At 45.8% G+C, this 24,945-nt stretch overlaps 2 protein-coding genes across 9 annotated transcripts; one reads left to right on the top strand and one right to left on the bottom strand.

Annotated features, from left to right (window-relative positions):
* The first annotated feature begins 328 nt into the window (after positions 1 to 328).
* On the top strand, positions 329 to 10,984 carry LOC118223169 (cyclin-T2-like). Of its 4 annotated transcripts, XM_035409388.1 has the most exons (10): positions 331 to 550; positions 1,454 to 1,535; positions 1,958 to 2,086; positions 2,688 to 2,748; positions 3,433 to 3,495; positions 3,977 to 4,022; positions 6,926 to 7,089; positions 7,929 to 7,999; positions 8,306 to 9,323; positions 9,422 to 10,984. In XM_035409388.1, exons 1-10 carry the CDS (start codon positions 393 to 395, stop codon positions 9,493 to 9,495), a joined length of 1,866 nt encoding a protein of 621 aa, XP_035265279.1. In that variant the 5' UTR covers positions 331 to 392; the 3' UTR covers positions 9,496 to 10,984. The 4 variants fall into 4 exon arrangements, 3 of the variants coding, with proteins under 3 accessions (XP_035265278.1, XP_035265279.1, XP_035265280.1); XM_035409387.1 differs by having other exon boundaries at positions 329 to 550; positions 8,306 to 10,984; XR_004764413.1 differs by lacking the exons at positions 7,929 to 7,999; positions 8,306 to 9,323; positions 9,422 to 10,984 and having other exon boundaries at positions 333 to 550; positions 3,977 to 4,372; positions 6,926 to 7,012.
* Positions 10,985 to 11,107: 123 nt separating this feature from the next.
* Positions 11,108 to 23,430, bottom strand: map3k19 (mitogen-activated protein kinase kinase kinase 19). Of its 5 annotated transcripts, none has more exons than XM_035409385.1 (14): positions 23,111 to 23,430; positions 22,364 to 22,527; positions 21,376 to 21,567; positions 20,839 to 20,999; positions 20,435 to 20,550; positions 20,141 to 20,277; positions 18,932 to 18,989; positions 17,781 to 17,868; positions 16,934 to 17,196; positions 16,713 to 16,756; positions 14,303 to 16,504; positions 13,299 to 13,400; positions 12,293 to 12,990; positions 11,108 to 11,994 (listed from the first exon to the last, which is right to left on the bottom strand). In XM_035409385.1, exons 1-14 carry the CDS (start codon positions 23,202 to 23,204, stop codon positions 11,910 to 11,912), a joined length of 4,404 nt encoding a protein of 1,467 aa, XP_035265276.1. In that variant the 5' UTR covers positions 23,205 to 23,430; the 3' UTR covers positions 11,108 to 11,909. The 5 variants fall into 5 exon arrangements, with proteins under 5 accessions (XP_035265276.1, XP_035265272.1, XP_035265277.1 ...); XM_035409381.1 differs by having other exon boundaries at positions 13,299 to 13,439; positions 23,111 to 23,429; XM_035409386.1 differs by having other exon boundaries at positions 13,299 to 13,439; positions 22,364 to 22,532; positions 23,111 to 23,428.
* Positions 23,431 to 24,945: the final 1,515 nt, after the last annotated feature.

Genomic DNA, 24,945 nt, shown 5'->3' with positions numbered 1-24,945 from the left:
GCCTACAGAAACACAGAAAAAAGCACTGACATGTGCATGACAGAACAAAATGGAATGGAAAGAAATACAAAGTGCAATATTAAAAATAAAAAAGCAGCCAAATTTCTTCGGTCATAACGAATTCTGCACATTTTCCCCTCCTCTTTAGAGACACTTTTTTCTTATTCAAAGTCTCATTTTCAGAGAAAACCTGAAAATATGCAGGTAGCATTCTCTCCGCGGAGCTCTGTCACAACAGTACCCACCCACTAAAGACGATTGCACTGGATGGAGTGAATGAATATGCACTACACTTCCCATGAGCCACTTTTGACGCATGAGCTTCCGGTACAGAGTGTGTACGTACTAGCGTGTATCCGTTCGTCTGCGCCCTGTGCTAGTGCTGGAGCACAATGGCGGCGTGCCGGGGATCCGCTTCGAGATGGTTCTTCACCCGGGAGCAACTGGAGAACACGCCGTCCCGCGCCTGTGGTGTAGAGCCGGACAGGGAGCTCTCTTACCGACAACAGGCGGCCAACCTAATTCAAGATATGGGCCAGCGACTCAATGTGTATCCTTTAATAACCCATTTGAGGAGAGAGCAACTGGGGTTAGAAAATGTGGCTTAGGCCTCTGATATCGTGGGTGGGGGCTGGGACACGAGCTGACCGGTTAGATGGCGAATAAACAGCCTACTTGTAAAGAATTGAGTATTAATGGTGTCTGCACAAGTTAGTTTATATATGTGTGTTTATAGTGTTATCTGGAATGGGCTAGTTGGCTCGCTAGCTAGCCTATATGTAAACTAAATCACATAATTTGGCTGCAGACGTGTTAGCTCGACCGCTAGTCTACGACGACAGCACAATTTGGCCGGAATAGTGTGGGCTTTTAAGTTGTGTCCCTTCTGGCTAACGTTAGCCAGAGAAGTGATTCTACGAAAAATGAATGTCAGATGTAAAATATATGTTTCATATAGCTACTTAACGATAGTAATAATTCGTGGTGCCTTCCAGGGATATAATAGCTTGCTATACCGCTTTACAGAACAAAGGGGTAAACGGTTTGTAGCTATTGGCTGTTCTAGGGCTTAAAAACCCTCTAGTCTTGGTGGCTTTAATGAATGATTCGTTTATACTCAGAAGTATTTCGATGGGAAATGTTAAATGCGCAGGCTACGACTGTTTCAATGAACTATATTTAGTGCAGATTGTTATCGTGTTGGAAAACCGAGATTCTCACATTCAGATCATGTTGATGGCGGTGTATAGATTAGGTAACCTCAGCTGCAAGCATGGAGGGCTGGCCGATCATTTTAAATCGAAAACCAAAGGGCTCGAATAGGTATCGGCTAAGCATGTGCTACGGCTTTAGATTGGCCACGAGCCCTCTTCCAGTTATCTCACTCGAGGTAAAATGAAAACTATGCCTTTTCCACGCTCTGTCTGGTAATTTCCTTAACCCATAGGTGCAGTTCACAATTAACAATAAACACTGCAATTGTTTACATGCACAGATTTTATATGTTCAATTCTTTCACCAAATTCCACAGAAATGTGAGTATTCAAAATATTTCTCTCTTCAATATTTGAAATTATAATTCTGCTCTGGATATATGTAAAAAAATAAAAATAAAAAAAAATAGTTGTATCAGTGTACACACATGTATTTACCTATTTTTAAACTGTTGGTGGCTAATTGAAGAAATAACCTTGTTTTCACTGAACAGGAGATTTAGTTAGTTAATCTGAATCGTTAGTTAATTCCAAGAGTGTAGCATCAAGATATATAGAAGGAAGTGAACACAATTTGTATTTGCAGGAAGTAGGTCTTCATACATTTTTCTCACGCTTGCCGGTAATTCACCAGATGGGCCCCTATGGTGGTAATGTGAAAAATATGCTTATTTTAGCAATGGCATAACACATTTTAGACCACTCCTTTCATGGTTTTATCTTTGTAATTTTTTGCATCACAGATCATTTCTCCAACAACCTTATTCCTGGCTGCAAAAGTTGAGGAGCAGCCGCGGAAACTTGAACACGTCATTAAAGTTGCACATGCCTGTTTGAACCCACAAGAGGCTCAGCTGGACACAAAAAGTAATGTAAGTGTGGGGCATGCTGGGTTGTGTAGTTTTCCCCCTCTCTTCTTTCACAGACGAGCCCTTATTCTGGGAGGTTTGTTTCCCCTCCAGTGTCTGCAGTGGGTCATGACTGAGTGCACTGGGAGGACTTTTGGTGTGAAACTGCAGTTCGGAGGTTTTATTTGTGGGTTTATTCTGTTCAGGACAATGCGCATTTCCAGCAGCACTTTCCAAGCTGAATGTGGAAAATGTGGTTGCCGAGACTGCGGCAAATTCACAAAGTGCCTCTGGGTAGGACCGCTGGTCTGGGATCAGGCTTTCTTTATCCACATCCGACCCATGTCCATTTTGTGCCGAAAGGCTGAACTGATCCTAGATAAGCGCTCCTTCTCTGAGACACTTTGTGAATACGAGCCAGAGACTCTCTGAGTGGTTACTATGACGCACAGGGGAAATTCTGGAACATTTCAGTGTCGTTATTGTCCTGGACAAAATGTTCTGAGCTGCAGGCCATCAACACCATTCAGTTCGGTTTACAAGGGATTGCAGTTTGAATTGGATCTGATAGCTGTGCAGAAGACACATTACAGACATAATGTAATGATTGTCTATTGAACTTCAGGCATACCTCCAGCAGGCTCAAGAGCTGGTGCTACTTGAAACCATAGTGCTTCAGACTTTAGGTAAGTAAAGGCCAAGCTCAGTCAAAACGGGTGTACAAAAACAGTGTTGCCGCTCATTAATAGAGTGAGGGAGCGTTGCAGATGTTGTAAATTCTGTTCCTAGTTGTCTCCTGTTACAGTGTTTTCTCATGTGTCATGTTCCCAGTGCCGTCATAATAAGTTTTCACGCCTCGCTTGAAGGACGTTCAGCTGATGAGGTGTCTTGGGAGCAAATGCCTCTTAATGCGCAGTGACCTTGCAGTACCGTCTGTGGTCACTTTAACATGTCCCTCACATCACGGTCTCATTGATGCTTGTTGAATATTTTATCACAACTCGCGAGTTTTTGGGAGTATGCAGACTCCCATCTGTGCTGTGCAGCTGTCAACGTTGGCTCAAAGATCGGCGTCCTTGTGAAGACACTGCACAGGATGATTCTAATAAAATTTGCCATTTTACAGATAAGGGGAAATCTCATGTTCATCTAAACATTGCACATAATCAGTGTTTCAGTATCTGTAGTGGCCAGAAATAGCCTATATCCATAATGTTCATATTCACACATTTAATATATGGTAGCAGTTTTAGTTTGTGTTGTGATATTTGAATTGACGAGTGGTGTACTGTTCTCTCCCCTTGGGGTGGTCAGTAGATTTTTGACTGTGTTGGACGTTGTAATGAACAGATGTGTCATTTTTGTTGCAGGGTTTGAAATAACCATTGAGCATCCTCACACTGATGTGGTGAAGTGCTCCCAGCTAGTGCGAGGTACGGCTCCCTGTTCTTTCTGTGACCAGTTTTAACTCTGCATCTTTCACTTAATGTGAAGTCATTATCAATGTACGGGTTTAGTTTAAGTTCTGCTCTTCTCTTGACCACTAACCTGAATGTACGTACTTCAGGGGACACGCATGCTCATCTGGGCTGTCTGGAATTGACAGCACAAGTGGGGACACTGAGGTGTACTTGTTAAAACAATGGGGGGGGGGGATGATTGGGCATTCCAAATTGGGAGAGCCAGAACATGGGCATATCATGTTGGTTTAAATGAAGCTATTTGAAACTTTCTAATTCTGTTCAGGAAAGAAACTTGATATAGGGTCTGCGTGGCAAACGCACGGAGGTTCATTTACCTTCATACACGGATAGCTTTACATAAACATGGCCGATGACGGCAAAAACTAATTGCAATAATTGCGCTTTCTTGATAGGCTTGTAAGTAACCCTCTTTCTCTTTGTCATTTTGCAGCCAGCAAGGATTTGGCACAGACTTCCTATTTCATGGCTACCAACAGGTTGTTATCCTGAACCTCTTTGTTGCACTGTGATAGCACACTATAGCTTCCTGTACTGCAGGGTTCCCCTTCCTGTGTCCAACGCCCTCCATGCGCCGGGGCACCTGGGACACCCCCCTGGGGCCCCCTCCCCAGGGCGGGGCTGGCCCGGGCCGGCTGCATTGCGGTGTACTGAACGAGGGACCATGTTGGCACAGGGGGGGTTGAATGCACAATGTGAAGTGTAGTGGTGCTGTTTGAACCCCCGCGCTCAGCTCGGTACAGAGTGCATATGTACAAAGACTCAAAGTGGTAGCCTGAATAGCAGCTAACGATTACAGACGTGTAAACTTAACCTAGAACTCATGCCGGTAAGTAAAAACATTTTCTTTTTCTTTTCTTTTTAAACGTTTGTTTTTCTTAATATATTCTGCTTTGATAAATATATAATTGCGTATTTAATGTAAATATATATTTCATATTTAATAATGTTAAATGTCAGATGATCAAATATTTTTAAAACTATTAATCGTAATTAAATATAAATACCATGGTAACATGAATTGGACAATTTTCTGGTGTTAGTAACCCATTAAGGACCCCCTGTGTGTTATTTAGCATTTGGTGATAATGCAGTTTATACAGCTTGCTAATAATGTATTCAGGATCAAGGATAAAATCATTAATATTTATATTTAAGAGATAAATTCCCCTAATTTCTGATGCCTTCCACTTGGCCATAATAGACATTATGAAATTCAGTTGAAGTTCACGGTGCGTTCACACAGCGAGCAACTCGTCAACCGAGTTGCCGGAAGTCCATTCATTCTCTATGAAGCTGAGTGACACCCAGCAACACGAGCAACTGAGCAACTGCCCCAAAAATGCTGCCCACAGTTTAACTTTTTGCAGGCATCGCCTGTCAATATTGGATAACAGTCAGAGTTTCGGGCTTCCTGTTTCTCCAACAGATATAATACCATTTCGCGAATTATTGTTCCGCTCAGTGAGGAAAGATGGACGAATAACTTTAAACGGTGTTATACAACGTTTTTTTTAAAAAGAGTACAGGGATAAGCCTCTGAAAATGACACTTGGACGGCAGTTTCAACTTTCTTGCTAGCTAGTGAGAGAGATATGGAGAGGTCACTGGCCTGCTAGTGAGAGGGATAGAGAGGTCGCTAGCTAGGCGGCTGACTAGTGAGAGAGATATAAAGAGATATACGGCCAACGAGATGGCAATAACAAATATTTATCAGTGTCTGACATAACTATAAAAACAAAAGGAGATATGTAGCTATATGGCAAATATATATCTTTGATGGCACCGTTATTTCTCTTCAATAATATGTAGTTGCACAAGTCCACTAAGGATACTGTGGGAAACTCCTGCCCCTCCCTCAGCCTAGTAATCTTGAGCAACGCACCAACCATGTTGCTCGCTGTGTGAACGCAGGGTTAGGCCAATTTGGTACCCAGGACTGGTGTATGGGTTGCATGATTGATTTTGTATCGATTACCGTAATGACACACAGTCCTTAAAGGGTTTTCCTATGGGATTTTTTTGATGAGTCATGGTGTGGGACAGTTCCTCTGTGGGAATGTACAGTGTCTGGACGTGGCCCTAACAACACGTTAGTCTTCTTCATAGGACGTGCGGGTTGCGTTATTCATTACGTGGGATTTTACCTCATAAAGCTGTGAGGTCAAAGAAGGGGATTTTCTACAGGATGGTGCATTGTGTGGAAGTTTAAGTTTCTGACCAATTAAAGATTCCTTTGATCTCCGCCAATCAGAATGAGTCAACGGGTCGTGGTGCTGTGGGGGCCCAGAGCTCTCTGAGCACTCACACAGAGAGGCTGATATTCTGTTTAAATGGTGGTCAGTGTGAAAGCTCCACTGTTCTTATGCACCATGCTCTTCTGTAAGTGGGGAGCAAAAAATCCCTCACTGATGTTCTATAATTTGTTGTCCTCGTCTCCAATTAAGCCATTATTGCTTCTTTCTGAGCCAATGGCTAGCATGTCACTGGGGAAAATGAGCATTAAACTGTCATTGTTTGAATGATTAATTCTGGTGGTGGTGGTGTATTATGGCTTTGATTGTTGCTAAAGCACGTAAATCACTTTGTCTGTCTTGGTCACTGTCCAGACATTGTACATTAAAATGGCGTTGCAGGGTTACCATCCATATTTTGCCATGGTTGATAAATTGGGTGTAATTTGTGTATTAATGATTTCATTTGTGTGTTAGCTGTGGCATTCTGAACTCCATGCATTACATATTTCACTTCAGACCTGACAGGGGTGTGTGCTCGTGGTTAACATCCAACACAACCTTTTCAGCACACACTTTTTGAACATTTAGTAAACGATTTGAATAAAAACGAATAGTTTTATTAAATTATTTGACGGAATGTGACTTGTGTGTGTTTGGGCATTGTGAGATCAGTGGAGGCCAGATGTCAAATATTCAAGAAGATATTTTCATAATCTGGGGAAGCTGTGAGAAAATGTGTCCACAGCGTTTCCCTCTAATGTTTTGCATTATGTTGAGCAAATAAAGCTCAAGACCTTCACCAGTCAACCAACTGAATTTCTGCAGCGGTTTGAGCTGAAGTACATGGATGGTAGCCGCATGCTCTCTGTATAAACATGAGTATTGTTGTACTGTTGATTGTGCCATAACAGTTTTCCTCCATAGCTCGACAGTGTGGAAGAGAAGTAAAGCAGCGTTTGTGTTCATTTTGTGAAAGTAAGCACGGAGGCTGGTTTTAAACCAGACTCCGTGCAGACGTGGCGTGGATGAGCGGTTGTGCGTGTGCCGCGCCCCCCCTCCCGCCACGGTCGCTAACGGGGTCCTCCCCCCCCTCCTGCTCCTACTCTCCCCTCCCCCTCTTTCTGTTCCATGTGAACGGCGTGCAGTCTGCACCTCACCACCTTCTGCCTTCAGCACAAGCCCACGGTCATAGCCTGCGTGTGCATTCACCTGGCCTGCAAGTGGTCCAACTGGGAGATCCCCGTCTCCACGGACGGGAAGCACTGGTGGGAGTACGTGGACCCGTCCGTCACGCTGGAGCTGCTCGACGGTGAGTGGCCGCTCCGGGCTCTGTAGCAAAGTTCGTTCCGTTATGTCCAAGTCTAATCTGTCCCATGCTTTTGGGCCAACCTCTGCTCACATAGCTTCAATCGCTTCAGTTGCATCTTGAGCTGACTTTGGTAAACCCTAGTTGCAGCTGTTGACCGTATGTTTATCCTGAATGTTTTACTGGTCTTATACAGTTAACCAGCAGACTGCTGTTTAGGAAAATTTAGCCTGGGTAACTGGTTGGAATAGAAAGTACATTCATTGCCCCCCCCCCTGGACTAGAGTTGTACTCCCCAGATTTAAGCCCCACCCCATAGTTTTTTTGTCATTTTTTATTTGAAAGAAGTTTGCTGTAATTTCTGCAGCCTCCAAACCTGTATCCTTGTATTTGAGACCCAAAGTAAATGCAGTGCATCGAATGCAGGTTGAATCGAGGCCTAAAATGCTTATTGTTAAAGAAACAAAACTTTATTGGCACGCATGGATCTTGGCATCCACATGCATTGCGTGTTCTCATCGAGACGACAAACACATAAGTACATAGCAGCAGTCCTGCAGGCCCTTCCACAGCTGCTGCGCTGAAAACTCAGCCATCCTGCCTCTTCGTCCCGCAGATGCCTTTGCGTTATATTCTGAACTAGTATGGCGACTGCCAGCTCAAAGCACAGAGGTTTATTTTTTTCCTGCAGTAAAAGCCAGACTGCCCCCTGGAGCAGGGGCAGGGCATTGCACAGTTCAGAGAATCATGGAGTAAAACAGTAGTGATTTAAGGCAGTCGTAATGCTTCAGGTAGAAGGTCATAAGCCTAAAGCATTAGCTCTAAATGCTCTCCGTTCGCAGAGCTGACGCACGAGTTCCTGCAGATTCTGGAGAAGACCCCGAGCAGATTGAAACGGATCAGGAACTGGAGGGTACGGCTCCGCACCCCTCCTCTGTGACCTCTGGGAGAATGTGGCTGATGTGATGACAGTCACAGCGTGATGTGTTCACATGTTGGACATGTGGATAAATTAAACCTTGTATTAGTAGTGTAGAATGTCTCTCGCTGATGAGCTCATTTTCTGAATTTTGTCCTCACTGTTTACTGACAGTAGGGAGGGCTGGATGCAGTTTGAGTAGTGAAAACAGACTGAGTAAGGTCTTTGTTGGGCGGGGTTTGCGTGTTAATGTCGGTTCCTTGTGTTTATTTTATGATGTTTTGTGTTTCTCCACAAAAGGCCACACAAGCCGCTAAGAAGCCCAAAGGTGACGGCCAGGCGTCGGAATCCTCGTACCCGGGTTCCTCCCTGCTCCAGGGCCCCTCCCTGGTGGACGGCATCCCCGGGGTCTCCGGAAACGCCGCGTTCCCCAAGTCCTCCTTTCCCGTCATGCTGACCTCCGGCACCGGGGGCGCCCTCTCGCTGGACAGCATCGGCAGCATGCAGGGCGCCCCCTTCGCCTTCACCACCGCCGGCGACTGGCCCCAGGACACGGGCCGCTGCGAGGCCTTCTCGCTGAAACAGGAGGCCCCGAGCGCCCAGCAGGGGGCGCTGCCACCGCCCTCGCACGCCGCCGACTTCGGCCCCGTCAAACACGAACACAAGTCCGGGGGCGGGGCCAAGCACCAGCCGCCTCCGCCTCCCCCTCCCCTCTACCCCTCTCCTGCGGCCCCCGCCCAGAAACTGTCCCTGGACAAGTACCGCGAAAAGCACGCCGCCGAGCTGGCGGGTCAGAAGCGCCGGCCGGAGCCCAGCCTGGAGGCGGAGCCTCGGGACCCGTACGCGGGCGCGGCCCTGCTGGAGCAGCCGTACCACAGGAAGCACCAGCAACCGCTGCCCTCCGACAAGCACGCCGCGGAGAAGAGGGATAAGGGCGCCTCCCTGAAGCTCCGCCTCCCGGTCCCGCCCCCCGAGAAGGCCGCCGGCAGCAAGGAGGAGCTGAAGATGAAGATCAAGGTCTCCTCGGAGGAGGGCGGGGCCAAGAGCCGCCACTCGGGCAGCCCGCTGGTGAGCAAGGAGAAGCACAGAGACCACTCCCACCGGCACCACAAGCACGCCCACGGCCACGCCCACCCACAGAGCGGGAACGGGCCAACGGCGGCGGCGGCGGGGGGGGCGCCCTTCCGGACGCCCGTTGTCGGGGGCGAGGCGGCGGGCCCGGCCTCCGGCTCGTCGCGGAAGAGGGCGCACCCCGACGCCCCTCACAACCACCACCACCACCACCACTCCAAATCGAGCAAAAGTGGGAAAAGCGCAGGTAGCTCCTCTCACCTTTCCTCTGTAAAGCAGTGTGTGTCCTCTCTCAGCTCTGATCTTAACCCCCCCTTCCCCCCCCCTCCCCCTGTCACACACCAGGTGGGCTACGAACATCTCAACTCCCTAGTGAAACTGGACAGGAGGTCGAGGGACAGCCGCGGCCCAGGCGCTAACGCTAACGGCCAGCACATGGACTACAAAGACACGTTCGACATGCTCGATTCGCTGTTAAGTGCCCAAGGAATGAACTCTTAAAGAAAAAAAAAAAAAGTAAAGAGAATGGAAGGAGGGAACGGGGATGAAATCGGTGCGGATATTGAGCGGCAAAACGGAGAGAAAAGATCGTCTTAGGTTTTGATTTGCGAAACAAACGAATCTTTTTAAAAGGAGGAAGAGTATGAATTCTTCCTGACCTTCTGATCTTATCGGCTCGGCCCCGCCTTGATCACTGCACACCTGCTGCTTTGCCCTCCCATATTCTTGGGATGGGAGTGTTGGGGGGGGGGAGGGGGGGGGGGTGGTCGTCGTGTAAATGAATTCATCTCCACGTGAACATAGTATTATAAATACTGTAAAGGCATGAAAGGTGCAATTTCAATTTTTCTTTTTTCCCTTTTTTCTTTTAAAATGACTTACACAGTATTTCCACAACTATGCTTCCTGCAAGACCTTATCCTCTTCCCAGATGCTGTGATGTCACTCAATCAAAGACACTGGTCAGACGACAGTACTGAAGTAGGCTTTTAGTTACATTCTTTGAATGAGTGTTTTTTTCTTTCTTTTTTTTATATCTTTATACGGTATGTATGATTTGCATGTTTCAATCACAAAGGGACAAAAGATGATACTGGGCTTATTTACAGTAAGTGGGGATAATGTGCATACATTTTTGTATGTTTAAAAAGCTATACCACAAATACTCAGGTTTGGAGCTGCTTGTACGTGTAACTGTGCGCATATACATGCATACGTGCACAAAAACACGTCTGTGGTGATGTGGTGTAAGAATCGTCGGTATCCAGACTGCAGCATTCTGCGATGCGCTTTTGAGCCTGCAGTCTGCCTGACTGCCAGGAGAGGGCGCATGACTTATTTATTGGGGCAATCCAGACCCGTTTAGTCAGCCAACCGCCTGGCATGTTTTCGGAGGTCGTGCGATTTTGCGTTATTTCGACCTTGGACGTTTTTAGCTGGATGCCAAAGGCTGCGCCTCAGAATCAAAAAAAGGAAAAATTGAAGAATTAAGAAGTTTACATAATCTTTGCTGTGAAGTGCATTTAAAATCTTTTTTGGCTTGATGCAGTAGCCTAGATTCAAAGATGTTTATGGATAATGATAAAATATTACTATTCATGTCTATAAAAATGAAAAACAACACACAAAAATTAAAAAGGAAAAAAAGATTTTGTGTCGTATTACTTTACAGGTCAGTTTCCTATGTAATGCATCCTTTTTAATTCCTCACGCAAATTATTGTTAATATGATTAGTCTTTCATAATTTCTGTGCACTGAGTGTCAGAATGAAGCCAAGACTGTTCCCAGTACCAGTGTAGAGATTCTACTGTAGGGCTAGTGGTGTAAAATCAGAAAAGTGCAAATCCTGACATCCAGTTTTTCATTTAAAATCTATAAATAAACCCCAAGATCACCACCACCTTAAACCTGCTTCTGTTTCTTTGGTACTTGACGCTGTCGTGTCTGTTGTTGACAAATTGGTAGCACACAACACAAAATGCGACATTCATGTGACATAATATACATAAACCTACTGTGCATATAGGTTGTTTTTTTTTTTTTTTTTTAAGAGCACTCAAAGGATTGTTGAAACTTAAGTCATTTATTAAATATATTACAGTACAAATAATTGCAGCAAATTCCAAATAACATATGTACACTAAATACAGGTATGTATTGGCACACAATCTAAATAATGAAAAATGGTCCTTATTTTAGTCTCAGGTCAACATTAAGTAGCACCCTAGTTTTTCTGGGAAAGCTATCTTTAGATAATCTTGGTTTTAATTTAGCATGGGCGCATGATTGAAACTCTGGGAAAAATATTCCTCTGAAGTTCTGCGCATACTCTTAGTAGGGTGTGATTAGGGAATCGATACTCTCACCTTTCTCTGGGTGGTGAAACAGATGAAAGTCTTAAAAAAGACAGGCAGCTTTGAAAACAGCGCCAGACACTGCTTGCTACCCCAGGCATCTTTATGACCAGACTCTTGTAGGACAAATCTTAGGGTGACTATAAAGAGTGCCCACAGGAGGTGGAGCCATTAAGGCATACAGTATAGGTATAACAGGTTATCAGTCTTTTACAAGGCTCTTGTGATAGGCTGTATGGAGCTGGCTCTCACAATTGGCTGTATGGAGTGCCAGTTTTGCAGCGTGCTCTCATGATACGCTGTATGGAGTGGCAGTCTTACAGAGGGCTCTCATGATAGGCTGTGTGGAGTGCCAGTCTTACAGTGGGCTCTCATGATAGGCTGCATGGAGTGCCAGTCTTGCTGCGGGCTCTCATGATAGCCTGAGAGGAGCATCAATCTTGCAATGGGCCTGTGATAGGCTATGAGTAGTGTCAGTCTAGCTGGAGGAGGATGCTCTGGGTCTTGAAGGGATGAAGGGGTGCAGCAGTAGCTCTTGTGCCGATGGCCGATCTCTCTGATCACTACAATGAGAAAGAGGCGTTGCTAAGGTAACCATTTGCAATGGGGTCAGTGGTTTAAAAAAATATTTGGTGTTGATGTAGCACAAGCTTAAACCAAGCACCATTTGCAACATGTTACAGTAGATCCTTGACTGAAAGGTCACCCAGTTGTTTGGCCTTTCTCCTCATTGATTTGCTTTACACATAATATCCATACATTTTACAAAAGCTTAATTACCCCCAGAAACTCATGTAGCACTGTGTTGTGGAAGATGAGAGCCTGACTATGGTATGAAAAAAGCAGAGAAAACAGGCTTACCTTGTCAGACACGCTTGGACAAAATTCCTGGCATCCTCTGAGAACTCATCTGGCAGCGTGGGCATCAGACCCCTCCTGGCACCGATGTAGAAGAGGGCGGCTATTTTGTCCATGTGCGCTAGCGGCGGGCGTCCCGTGGCCATCTCGAACACTGTGCAGCCCACGCTCCAGATGTCCGACTTCCTGCCGTGGCCCGTCTCGTTGATCACTTCCGGGGCCATCCAGAAGGGGGTGCCGTGCACAGACCTGAGGAGCTCGCCGTTGCTGCTGGAGTGCGACAGGCAGCTCAGTCGCCGGGCGCAGCCGAAGTCGATGAGCTTGACCACGCCGGTGGGCATGAGCATGACGTTGTTGCCCTTCAGGTCCCTGTGGATGACCCTGTTCTCATGCAGGTAGGCCACCCCCTCCAGTATCTGCTGGGTGTAGAGGGACAGAACCCTCTCTGGCAGCGGGCCGAAGCGGTGGATGATGCTGGCGATGGAGCCGCCCGGGACATACTCCATGAAGATGCTCACCACGTTGTCCTGGAGGGTGGTGCCCAGGAAGCCCACGATGTTGACGTGGCACAGTGTCTTCAGCAGGTCCACCTCGTCCTGAAGGCGCCGGTACTCCCTGGCTGCCGTGGCTTGGTCCGAGTCGTCCAGGGCCACCTGCTTGACGGCGATCAGCTGACCCTGGTCCGTCAGCCCGCAGTACACCTGTACAGACAACAGACGAGTGGTGACACGCTGGTAGTACTGGCTGATTCAACTTCCAATTTATACTAACGAGCAGAAAATATCAATTCATGTCATAAAAATGCACAGAAGGCTAAACTTCAGGCACGACATTCCAGAGCTCAGCTCAGCAGGCAGAACTTTAACAGGTTTTGACAAAGGCGCAGAGATAATTTGCAGGTACCAAGGGTGCGAATGATTTTGGAGGGCATAGCATGCTTGCATTTTAAAGAGGTTCACACTTCAACCCAGAGAAACTGAATATACCGTAAGTGTAATCATTTACTCACTGTTCCATAGGCTCCTCTTCCCAGCACTTCTCCTTTAGTCCACAGGACAGCGCCCTCTGTAGGTGACTCGGGAGCACTGCATTCTCTAGATGATGTAACTCCCTGTAAACAACTCGGCAGCTTAGCACCTGACACTGTGACCTAACAGAAAACAAAACAGACATTTGTTAAACCCTCTTGTCTTAAAAAGGGTTAAAAATGGAAATTTGGGTGCTAACATACCTGCTATCATTTATAAATACAATATAATCTAATAGTTGAATTGATTTTTGTGTATCGTTGTTCTTTGTATAGTTCCATAAATAATCTGGATAAAAGCAGTAATGTTATGGATAATTTGTTTGTGGCACGGATTTAAACTATAATTGTCAGATTGTACCCAGAAGAATGTTTGAAGGCCCAAGAGATTACACATTTTTGCAGACGCTGCTGTAACAAAAACAGAATATTAATGAACAGCCTCTTTTAGCGGATGCTATGGAAACCTAGAGTAACAAAAATAGACATATTTCCTGAGGAATAATTTTAGCACAGCTGCCCATGTAGTGAATATTAGATCAGATTTCCATGGCAACCTCAGGTAAAAAGGATATAGCAATATCATTGATACTGATAATGTTTTAGTTAAAGCAGAGTCTTAAAAAAAAAAAAAAATTGAACGTGACAGACTATTAACAAGCGATCTTCTGACATCTAATATTTGCAGCAAAGCTAATTGGTATCCTCCACCTAGAGGCTGGTCACTCTTAATCTGAAGCTCATTTTGATTTCATGTCTTGGTTTATCTGAATATCTCAGACAATTTGATAATTATCCAGAGGTTACTTTTGCTGTAAATGCAAGTTTGTTAAAATGAACAGCAGAGGGTGATCAAACAGCAGGCTGTACCCTCTGTGCCCTGTAAATGCTAGCTGTGAGCCTGTATTTATAGATATTTTAGACTGTTAAGCCATACAAATTCATGAGCCTTTATGGAATGCTATAGGAATTTGATACTATCTTACCTCAAGTAATGGATGTCCTTTTTCTGCCTGTGAAACCTCTTGTATTCCTCTCTGGCTCGAGGAATAAAACCTGTTTTCAGGTTGGAGGGTCACCTCTCTCTCCTCCAGCGATATCAGCTCCTTGGCCAGGCACTGCAGAAGGTCATCGGTCAGAGGTCCCTCACCAGCAACATCCAGGTACTTCCTGAACATGGGGGACATGGTCCTGTCGCTGCTCCCAGAGGTCCAGGTGTTCCGCTTCGGCTGTCTTAGGAAAGATGGCGAATGTGACGATTTGGGTTTTTCACACTCGCTATCATTTTGCAGAGAATTTCCCGCTGGTCCCTCATCCTGGGCAGGTAGATGGTCATTTAGGGTCTGTTGAGTCTTTTCCTGTGGCTCAGGTGAGGTGGAAGGGTTTTCAGATCCAGTCGCGGCATGATTGACAAGTGTTTCTGACAGGTAATTTGAGAGGACCTCCTCAATCACGGACAGGTTCTGTTCTTCCTGCCCTTCGACACACGACTCATTCTCTGTGTCAGCCTCGTTATAGACAGGCTCGGACTTGGCAGTCTTGATTTGCCAGTTAAGGCCGGAAATGAAGACAACGTTCTCCTCTTCGTCTTCACTAGCTAAGGGCGTGCGAGGCTTTCCTCTCGGCAGAACGTCACTCCTCTTTTTGCTCTTGCCGCTGGCAGGGCTAGACCTCTGCGTTTTTTTCTTCCGACTGCTCTCCAGAGGTTTGAAGTGTTTCTGGTTTCTTCGGCTCAGGTTCTTCCTGGGGGGGGCAGACTGCACTTGCCTGGGACTGGCTCTCGCACGTGAGGTGGACATGCGGAGGTTGTCGTAGACGGGGGTGGCGAACATCTCGTAAATCGCGGGCCCATTGTCTCCTTGGTTGATCTCTTGGAACATGTCGCTGTAGGTGACAAAATCCACAGCCGATTTGGCTCTCGGTGTTGCCAATTTCTTAGGCTGCCGGGTACACTTCAGGTCCCGCTGTAGGGGCTGCTTTCGGGCCAGGACTTCCAGTTTATTTGTGCTCCCCCTGTCCGTACCAGACCTTTTCGTGACTGGTCGAAGTTGCTCCGCTGATCTGTTTCGCAGAAGAAGAGTTGTGGTTTTCTGGCTGGCCTTTGGGTGACTTGTCCTGGGCGCAGATGGTTTTGCAGTTGCCTCTCCGCCGAGTGTGAGATCTGGAGGATTTCCAATGTTGCCTTTGAGATGTGCTGCTCTGGATGTGTTCCTCTGGTTGCTTTTGGACTTCCTGGTAAAGCGGTTGTGATCTTTGTGAGCCAGGATGTTGAAAGACTGATTAGTCTGGAAGGGAGTGCGATTTCCTTTGTCTTTGATGTGATGGGTCTTGCTAGGATTGCTCTTTTCCTCTGGAATTGCATCAGACTCAGACACTGTGATGTTCACCACACGTAAACCAAGTTGATTAGTGTCTGCGGTGCATTGGGATTTCAGATCATAAGCGCTGGTTGTTTCTGTCACAGTGTCTGCGTTCTTCTCTGGAAACGGAGAGCCTGTGAGCCTCTGTTCTAGAGTTCTCTTTTCTGAAACACTGTCTATTGAGTGTTCAGTCTTGTTAACATCTGTGCTGTTACCCATCCTTTCCGGAAGCTCAGAGCCCAAACCGTGTGCTAACTCTGACCGGGCTGCTCCAAACAGCACCTCACAGTCTTCTGTCCTGTCAGCACTCGATATAATGGATCCTCTGTCCTCCATACAGTCATCAATAGCCCCTTGTTTTCCAGAGAAATCTGCAGTCTCATGGTTCGCTCCAACAAAAGGCTGTAGAGTTGGCAGCAAGTCCAAGGCAAAACTTTCACAGGGTACTGTGGCGGGGGGCACCTCTTTGCTTCCCGTTGGCTGGTTTACTGAGACCCCTGTGCCCTCACTGGTCTCCTCTTTCTCCTCTGTTTCCTCCTCCTCCTCTTCTTCCTCCTCCAAGTCCAGAGAGCCCTGACTGCTCACACTGCTGGAGCTACTCCCCTCGCTCCCCCCACCCCGGGCCCTGTGAGGCCCGTGGGTGACCCTCCAGGCCAGTCTCTCCCTCCTGGCCTTGGACACAGAGGTCAGGGGCAGCAAGCCAATGGGTTTGAGAGGCAGAGGGTGCTTGCAACCCAGCATCATGGCTTCCTCCCTCTGCCCACTGACCAGGGGCGCCAGGAGTTTGGGAGTCCTTACTGGTCTGGCAATCAGAGCGGGCAGCGATCGCTGTGGCAGAGAGATTATCACAGTGTTAATGAGATTTAACACTAACATAGGGTACAACTGGTTTAGGCTAAATGCCAAATATTTGTCTGTGCTGTAGAGATAAACAGGACTGGGATGACTCCACCCTTTAAATATGCAAAGGTATAACCGGTACAGAGCGAGAATAAGAAGTGTTTGTATTTGTTCATCTGTGTAGCAAAATGCTTACCTTTCTCCTGTGGGTTTCTGCATCAGGCTCACTTCGCACAAGTCCTACAGATGAAAACAAACAGAATTAATTCATAATTAATTATGCAAGTGTAGCAAACGTTATTAATTCTCATATCAAAGGAAGAATTATTGAATGACTGGTAGAAACGCTTCTACCAGTCATTCAGACTTGATTACTAATTTCTGCACTTTTCATGTCAGAACAGAACCGATGCTCACTTGTTTGTATGTGGGCTCGAACCCGAAGCAGGGAACCGGAGTCCAGCAGTGGTTCTGCCAGGACAGGGGCAGACTGGGTCAACTGGGGAGGGTGCGGTCCTGTTAGGTTGGGGTGTACGGGGTCACCCTTTCCTGCAGGCCTGGGGGGCGCAGGTAGGCAGTAGCGTCCCTTCGTCTTCAACCGGTTCTGTCCCGTGTCCAAAGTGCACAGTTTGACGCTCCTCCTGCCCCTGTCCCACAGGCTGGGTAGAGACGTGCCCGGACTGTTGCACACAGAAAAGACATTTTGAGTGGACCATATCTTAGCGTTTAAAATTGGACTGAAACAGCCATTTCCAAAATTCAGCCGTGACATTTCCCCTGTGTTCCTCAAAGCGTAACCCGAAAACCGCACCCTTGGCTACGTGTCTGAAACGGGCTGGTGGTATTCAGGTGAAATGGTTTCTGATGGCTGAGGTAACTGTGCTGCCGTGTCCCTTCTCTGTGTTTTTTTTTCAGTTCTCATTCATTACTGTTCTCTCGCAGGACTCATGTGTCCCTTTATCAGCTCACCGGCCTGTGCCAGGCTGCTCGGTTTCAGAGCTGAGGGATGATGGTTCGGAAATGAAAAGCCTGTCTGAGAGAGGGGTCGTTCTCCCAGCTGAGAGAGGGATCGTTATCCCAGGCGCTGTGAGTACCTGTGAGGGGTGAGATCTGTGCTGACGGAGACCCCTCCCCCAGTGAGCTGCTGACTGCTGTTAGTGTAACCGGAGTCCACTGCTGGGTGTGTGTGTGTGTGTGTGTGTGTGATTGAAAGAATGAAAGTTCTGAACAGAGTACAATTCCACTGAACTGCGTGTGTGCTCACCTGCTTCTCCCCTCCAGCTCCTGGTACTCTTGCCTCATTTTCCTCAGGGTCTCTGCAGCAGTTTGGAAGGACAGAGAGATCCTCTGGTCTGCAGGGAGAGATGGCAGTGTGGTCAGAGGGTTAGATTGCTGACATACAACTACACACATACATGAACACACACACACACCTATACACACATACGCATACATGCCCACACAAGCACATATGCACATACGCTCTAAGTAAGTGGCTCTGGATAAGAAAGTCTGCTAAATATCTGTAATGTAATGTAATAATAAGCAAGTAAGCGCACAGATACACACCTATACGCACATAAACTTACACTCATAGACCGTAGTAATTTCACAAAAGAGTAAATAATAGTAAATTACTCAATTAGATTTAGTTAAAAATGGTAAATTAGATCACAGGCACACAGCTGTGCCTGAGGAAACAAGATGATGCGCCACCAAACCACGGTCACTGAAACAGACACATTGCATCTTAATCTCATTTAAAATGGAATATGGACACTTATGTACAAAATTAACTCATCAGTTGAAATTATTGACATTGTGCTGTCATTTCATACTGCTCTTTCACCAACATTATTCAAGAACTATTATCCTGTTTTCTCTATATCATCTCAGAAAAGCGACTGTGCACATCAAAAAAGCCTGAAGACCACAGTAAAAGTAAAATCACTTTTAAAAACAGAGTACCTCCCTGACCTACCTGTTTTAAAGCCAGTTTGTATTGTGTACCTCTCTCTCCTTAATGGAGAGTGAGCGAGACAGACGGAGAGCCTGATTCCTGACCAGCCTGTTTTATGTGTGACAGAAGTCAGGAAGGTCCCAGCTGAGATAGCTTTTGTCCCTTAGAGTGATGGTACACAGTAGCCCTCCTAGAGGCCTGCTCCAATCAGCCGAGCCGCTTGCCCAACTGCCACACCCCCACCATTGTCCTCGTCCCCAACTGGGATGGGCCAAGCTGGGCCGGGGAGGGGTCGGGGGGTGGTCAGGAGGTGGGGGATAGTTTGAGGCTCGGAGGCATGTACGGGCCAAACACAAGCAGCCACTGTTACTGAGGGGAAACACCGTAGATGCACCTGGCTGCTGATTAAAACTACAATAACCGGCCACGAAAAGTTTAAACTTCGCTTCACTCACCGCCTCCGGTTTTTCTGTCCTTCGAGAACGAAAAGCCTTCTGATGACTCCACCACCCCCTAACGCGTAGAACAAAAGGACATTTAGATAAAAAAAATACATCCATGTTGCCACAGTGTGTCGTTCGCTTTAAGAATGTGCTTATAGTACTCTGATTGGGTGAAAAAACGAAATGACATTTCCAGCACATTGTATTGACCGTGATGTCGCTTTTGTTAGAACTGAATCCTAACACTCACAATTCAAACCGGCAGATGACACAATAGCCCTGACAGAAGCTAATATGTGCTGGACTTTGCTTTGATATTGATACAATGTGACAGAAATTAGGTGAGAATCTCACACACGTTTGCTGTTGTTTGCTTGCAGCCTGACTCCCTTACATCCGCCAGCTGAGGGCGTGGCGCTGTTTGAATGGGTCGGCTCTGTAGTTAAACTGGACCTCCCTCAGGGGACAAAGCATTTAAAAGGCTCCCCCAGGCATGAGTGACACATTAGCTACTGATCTGGTTTGCTGTATTTTAATGAGCCTGGTGCCCACCAGCTGCCTCAGTTCAATCAGGCCCCGGCCATTAAGCAATGACCAGCTGCTCGCTGAACCTCCTCTCTAGATGTTCTCACCTTCACACGCAGTGTGGGCGTAACTGAGCCCGTCACACGCATTTGTCTGCTCTGCTTACACACATTTTAAGACATCCCTGCTAGATTTACGGCAGAACACACATCTTTTCACTAGAGCTGCTTGCTGATTGAATCTTTCAGCTCATTCACTTTTTGGAAATATCCAGTCAGCCAAGTAATCTGTTTCACTTCTAACAGTAAAACAGCCTTGTTATATACCAGCGGTTCAGTGCAACATCCCCATTGTCATGCTATTCAAAGCACTTTGTGTCCAGTAGTACATATCTGTTATTAATTATGGCAAATCAATAATTAGTAACCACTGCCATCCATGACAATAATTTGAATGCTACCATAATTATAAATAAAATATAAAAATTAATTCTAGAACTTTTAAATCATCTTTTCTATCTTTTGTTCAGTAATTTGCCTAAATAATCAATTAATGTGTGGCCCATAGTCCCATGTTTTATTTGTGACAATTCCATGAAAGCATCTGCATTTAACAGCAGACAGAACAGCAGAGTGTGAATGAAGAATAGATTGTTAACTTTTTGTGATCTGTGTGAGTGTAAGAGTGTTGACCAACCTCTGTGTTGGCTGTAGCCTGTATGAGGACGCTGCTGGTGAGGGCTGAGTCGGGGGAGTTTTCAGAGAGCTCTTCAGGATCACAGCAGTCCGGGTCTAGGCCCAGACCCATGGGTACTGCTGCCAAAGAGGGAGTTTCTGTTAGGTCAGAGATAACAAGGCCTGTGGGGAGAGCTCCACACCCCCAGAATTCACCTGCGTTTAGCTTTGAGTATCCTTTATTACGTTTATGTGTTTACCCAAAATAACAGATGAAAACAGAGGATACTTGTTTGCTCCATGTTTTGGTGCTGACCTGGCTGTGAGAGAGATTCCAACAGCAGCTGGAGGAGTTCATCCCTCAATGGGCTCTTCACCTGAGCAGCGTAGTACAGAGCACAGCGCCCCCTCTGGTCACATACTGCTAGGACACTGTTAGAGAGAGAACATGTCATGTTGGTGTCACATCTATCTCTCCTGTTCATTTTAAAATCAACATGCCCAGCCAGTCTAGAAACTGGTGGCAAAAACTGTTTTTCATCTCAACTCATTTATGAAATTGCCTTTGTATATTCTTTAACTAATATACGATTCTTCATAGAGGAGATTCTTTTATATAGTCCATTTATATAGTCCATAGTGTAAAATGAGATTTAAGAGAAAACCACAGCAGACTGTTTTTGTCTTAAGCAAGGCATGCTGGGATGGATGGGGCCTTACGCTTGGAGGCCCAGCAGCTCTGCGACAACCTCCACAGGTCGATACTCCCAGGTCATCTGGGTCTCCAGCCCTTCAAACAGGTCCACATCTCTCACAGCTAACATCAGAGGCGTCAGCCCATCCCGATTCTGAACGTTCACATCCACCTGCTCCTTCTGAACCTGCCAAACAAAAGCACAGAACTGTTACCAAACAGAACACTGTTCACACTGTACACAGCTGCCAAATTTATTATCAGGAACACAGTACAACAATGCCATAACATGCTTGCACAATAACAGAACAAGTCGCATTGCAACTTTGAAATTTGAAGAGAGCCTGCACTTCAACTGGAAATTACCCAACATAATCACAGATGGGGAGCTTGTTATGAAATGGAGACTCTCTGTACAACCCCGGGGGTGTATTTAAATTCTCATCCATTGTTCCCTGGTAGAAAAGCACCTGATGTCAATATCACATTTCAAGCTGGCATTGAGGGCCAAATCGTTCCCACAATGCCCTGGGCCTCAGGGTTATGTCATCGGAGCCGCTCACCAGCAGGTTCTGCAGGGAGTGGAGGTCCCCCCGCCAGGCTGCGCAGAGCAGCTGGGTCTGAGGAGATGGGCGCCTGCATGCTGCTGCCAACAGCTCCCCCTGCAGGACGGGCCCACTCAAATGCACCGCTGTCTGGTCGTTATGGTTACAGAGGGTTATGTCTGCTCCTTTCTCCAACAGAAACTGCACAGCCTGCAGGCAACAAAGCAGAGCATTGGACGGTTACAGCCTGTTGGAGCTGCTCACACAGAAACAGTCCCTTTACAGCTACTCCATCAGTGGTGGCCAGGGCGCTACAAAAAAGATGCGTGTAGCATTAAGAATAAGGATTGCACGGTAGCAAATGATTTATTTCTACTGAATAGGATATTTTGTGGTACCTCTGTCGATTTCATAATTTTCATTCAGTTAGAACAGAAAATGTTTTTAAGTTTTGAAGTGAATTCAGCTCCTTAAAATTTGTCAGGTTGCTGTTCATATTCATGAAATGCAATCTCAGGGTTGTATATGGCGTATGTAATGGTTCAAGTTCATGGCAGGTTCATAAAAGTAATTAGGCTGAGTGAGTCGGCAGGTTGAGGGAAAAGCAGAATCTCCCCAGTGCCTTTAGCCTCTTACGGAAAGCCACGAGTTGTTTTGAAACTCACGCCCCAGAGAATTCCTCAGGAATATATCAGGCAGTAGCAATGCAGTAAGGTGATGATGTAATCTCCACCCCACCCCTTCTCATATACCCCCCATGTTTGTCACATGCTTACCTGTTATTGCAGGAAAAACACAGGCACAAGTGGTTTAACGGCTTGTCAAATTTCCACTATCAGGAATCTATGTTATGTCGATAAGGCGATGGCCTGTAATTAGCGAGTCAAGATAAGTACAGGACTGAGCGCAGAGGGCTTATCAGCTGAGATCAGAGCACTGTGTTGTATATACTCTTTGTGCACAGCGCTCCTGCCTGCTGGTTCTAATAAAATCTAATCTCTCTTACCCGAGTGTGGCCCCTCTGGCAGGCGGCGATAAGAGCAGTGCCGGTCCCCTCGCTGAGCGGCCGGTCCACCTCCTCCGGGGAGAAATGCCCCTCCTCCATCCTCCTGCCCACCGTCTCCAGGTCTCCATCCAAAACTGCTTCGATGAACTCCGTACTCATGCTGACTATCCTGACAATTCAGCACAAATACTTTTTTTAAATAAAAAAAAACAATGTTCCGTGTACGGAAACCGCAAGTTTATAGTGCTCCTGTGTGTGAGTCGCTCCCTCACAATGAGTCGTGTGCTGCACCACTGTTAGTATGTGAGGTTGTACCGGGGATCCTCCACTTCTGATCTCATACTCTGTTGGGCTGGCTATGACAGCTATGCTAATTGGGTGTTTGTCTGCCGGTCGATGCAAGTCCCTAAAGACAGTCAAGAGTCCCCCCAGAGCGAGAGTGTGGATCTAGGTCAGTGAGGAAATTTCCCCTTTCTGATCATACAGACCATGTGCAGCACAAAACAACAGTGGAAGAATGCCGGCCACACATTTCACTCCCAAAACTTCCACTGTATGAACAATTATTTCATTTAGCTTGCCAGCTGCATTACAGAATAATAATAGTCTGCTAGAGACGCTCATTTGTTGTAAGTTCCAAGATTGTTACAGGTCCAGTTGTTACAGGTCCGATGCATTCACCGTAAAAGAAAGCAGAATAGTATGTAACATCTTACCTGGGAGTTTCAAAATAAAAGTTGGACGTACCTGGGTTTTCTGTGGTTGTGAGTGGTGCTGTCTGACCCTTTATTTGGAACATGCGCAATTCCTGCTGTAATATTAATTTGACATTTGCATCCATAGATTTACAGCGCGCAAATGTCCCCTTCTTTCAAGTCGTCATGATTGTTTTCTTTTTTACTCCTGTCTGGGCAGTAGAGCTTTCAGTTTACACTCTGTTACCAAGGAGATGGTTGGCCAGGCATGGCAACAAAGCAGTGAATGCTGGTCACACAAGCCATGAATTAAGAAGATTAACATCCCTCTTGGATTAGCAGTGGTGCACATATGCTGTTACGAGACTTTGAATTGGAACTATGTTTACAGGTGCTGAAGCAGCCACACAGTGCATGGATCCTTTCTTTCCATTAACATGAAGGAAAACTTCAGAATTTCCTTAATCACTTTTAAAGAAATCAAATTTGAGGAAATTTTGGGAATAAAATTTTAAAATTAAATACACTTGTATATCCTCCTGAGACCCAGCAGAAAAAAAAGTATTTAAATTTTTTGACATAATAAAAGTGTCTTTGATGACAAAAACATGTTGCAGTGGAATAAAAAAAAAAGAAGATATTATTTATTTTATTCTTAGTAAATGTGCCTCATTGTGTGGGTTTCATTATGGTAGAATGCATGGTTCTGGAGATTAAGGCCAGAGAGTCATGTCCCCTACAAGGGACAAAATTTAGTTGCTTTAATTGAGAGACAACACACACTGTGTTCATTCCTGATAAGAATTTCTGTCCTTATACAAGTTGTTGGGGAGTGGATAATTCATGGTTAGGGACAGGCGGTCATCTAACTTAGAGAATCATTAAAAACTTTCTTCAAGGTTGTGGTGACAAGGTCGCATGACGTTAAAATTCTTGGAATGTCTTTTGAGTGATTCTCTAGAAAAAATATAGACATCCAAATATCATAACCAGGAACTACTACTTAGCGATTTTTGGTTCTGTCTGCTTTTCAGTTATCTCATCCTTCAGGTAAAATTAGAACCTCACTCATACAGACATCATTGCCTCTGCCCTGTTATGAAGCTAGTGCTAACTCACCCTGTCAGTGATGAGGATTATGGGAAGCAATGGATGGAGGTATTGCCCTCTCTTTTTTTCCCCAATTTATAGTGTAGAATCTTGGAGAAAAAAAAACAGGATTAAATTTCACATTTAATGTATTTCATTTTTGATTGTAAAATAAATAAATAAATACCCACTTTTAACTTGTTTAGTTAAAAAGAACCCACAAGTGACCGAATGCTTTTTGCCAGTACCATGTATATTATAATAATATATATTCAGTGAGCTCCATATTTTTTCTTTATTTGGCTCTGAACAATTTTTGATTTGTAATCAAACGAATCACATGAAGCTAAAGTGCAGAGTATTTTTTATACATTTTGGTGTCATCATATAGGAATTACAACACTTTTTATGTCATTAGACCCCCAATTAGGGGGAGGGGGAGGACCCAAATCAAATCCTGCTAAGGCTGCCACTGCCTGGCAGGGATCGCTGTCATTTACCTCCTATTGTTTCTGCCTCCGACCTCTCAGATTCACAGTACACCATGTACAGGACCTGATGCAGACACCACCGAATACAATGTGCCATTGGGCTTACGTAATGCCAGACAGGTTGTACAGGCTCCTTATTCTATTGGATGCTTAGTGTATGTAGTGCCTGTTGATTTTCTACAACAATGTACAGTGCAGCAGTTGCATTATTGCCTTCAAGCCAATTTCAATCTCTATTTTTTTCCATTCAGTCATATTCATAGTCATGTCCCAGAGCAACTATACCATACATTTGGGCTCATAAATG

Source organism: Anguilla anguilla, chromosome 3 (assembly GCF_013347855.1).
Source record: "Anguilla anguilla isolate fAngAng1 chromosome 3, fAngAng1.pri, whole genome shotgun sequence".
Lineage (NCBI taxonomy): Eukaryota > Metazoa > Chordata > Actinopteri > Anguilliformes > Anguillidae > Anguilla > Anguilla anguilla.
This window is presented reverse-complemented; position numbering and strand designations above follow the sequence as displayed.

Bases quoted from the DNA above. Each gene is read 5' to 3' on its own strand.
- LOC118223169 (XM_035409387.1), top strand. From the start codon at position 393: ATGGCGGCGTGCCGGGGATCCGCTTCGAGATGGTTCTTCACCCGGGAG. The intron at 551-1,453 runs GTATCCTTTAAT...CCATAGGTGCAG, and splicing joins ATGGGCCAGCGACTCAATGT to TTCACAATTAACAATAAACA. The intron at 2,087-2,687 runs GTAAGTGTGGGG...ATTGAACTTCAG, and splicing joins AGCTGGACACAAAAAGTAAT to GCATACCTCCAGCAGGCTCA.
- map3k19 (XM_035409381.1), bottom strand. From the start codon at position 23,204: ATGGATGCAAATGTCAAATTAATATTACAGCAGGAATTGCGCATGTTC. The intron at 21,000-21,375 runs GTGAGCGGCTCC...TTTGTTTGGCAG, and splicing joins ACTCCCTGCAGAACCTGCTG to GTTCAGAAGGAGCAGGTGGA. The intron at 12,991-13,298 runs GTGAGTAAATGA...TTGTCTGTACAG, and splicing joins GAAGAGGAGCCTATGGAACA to GTGTACTGCGGGCTGACGGA.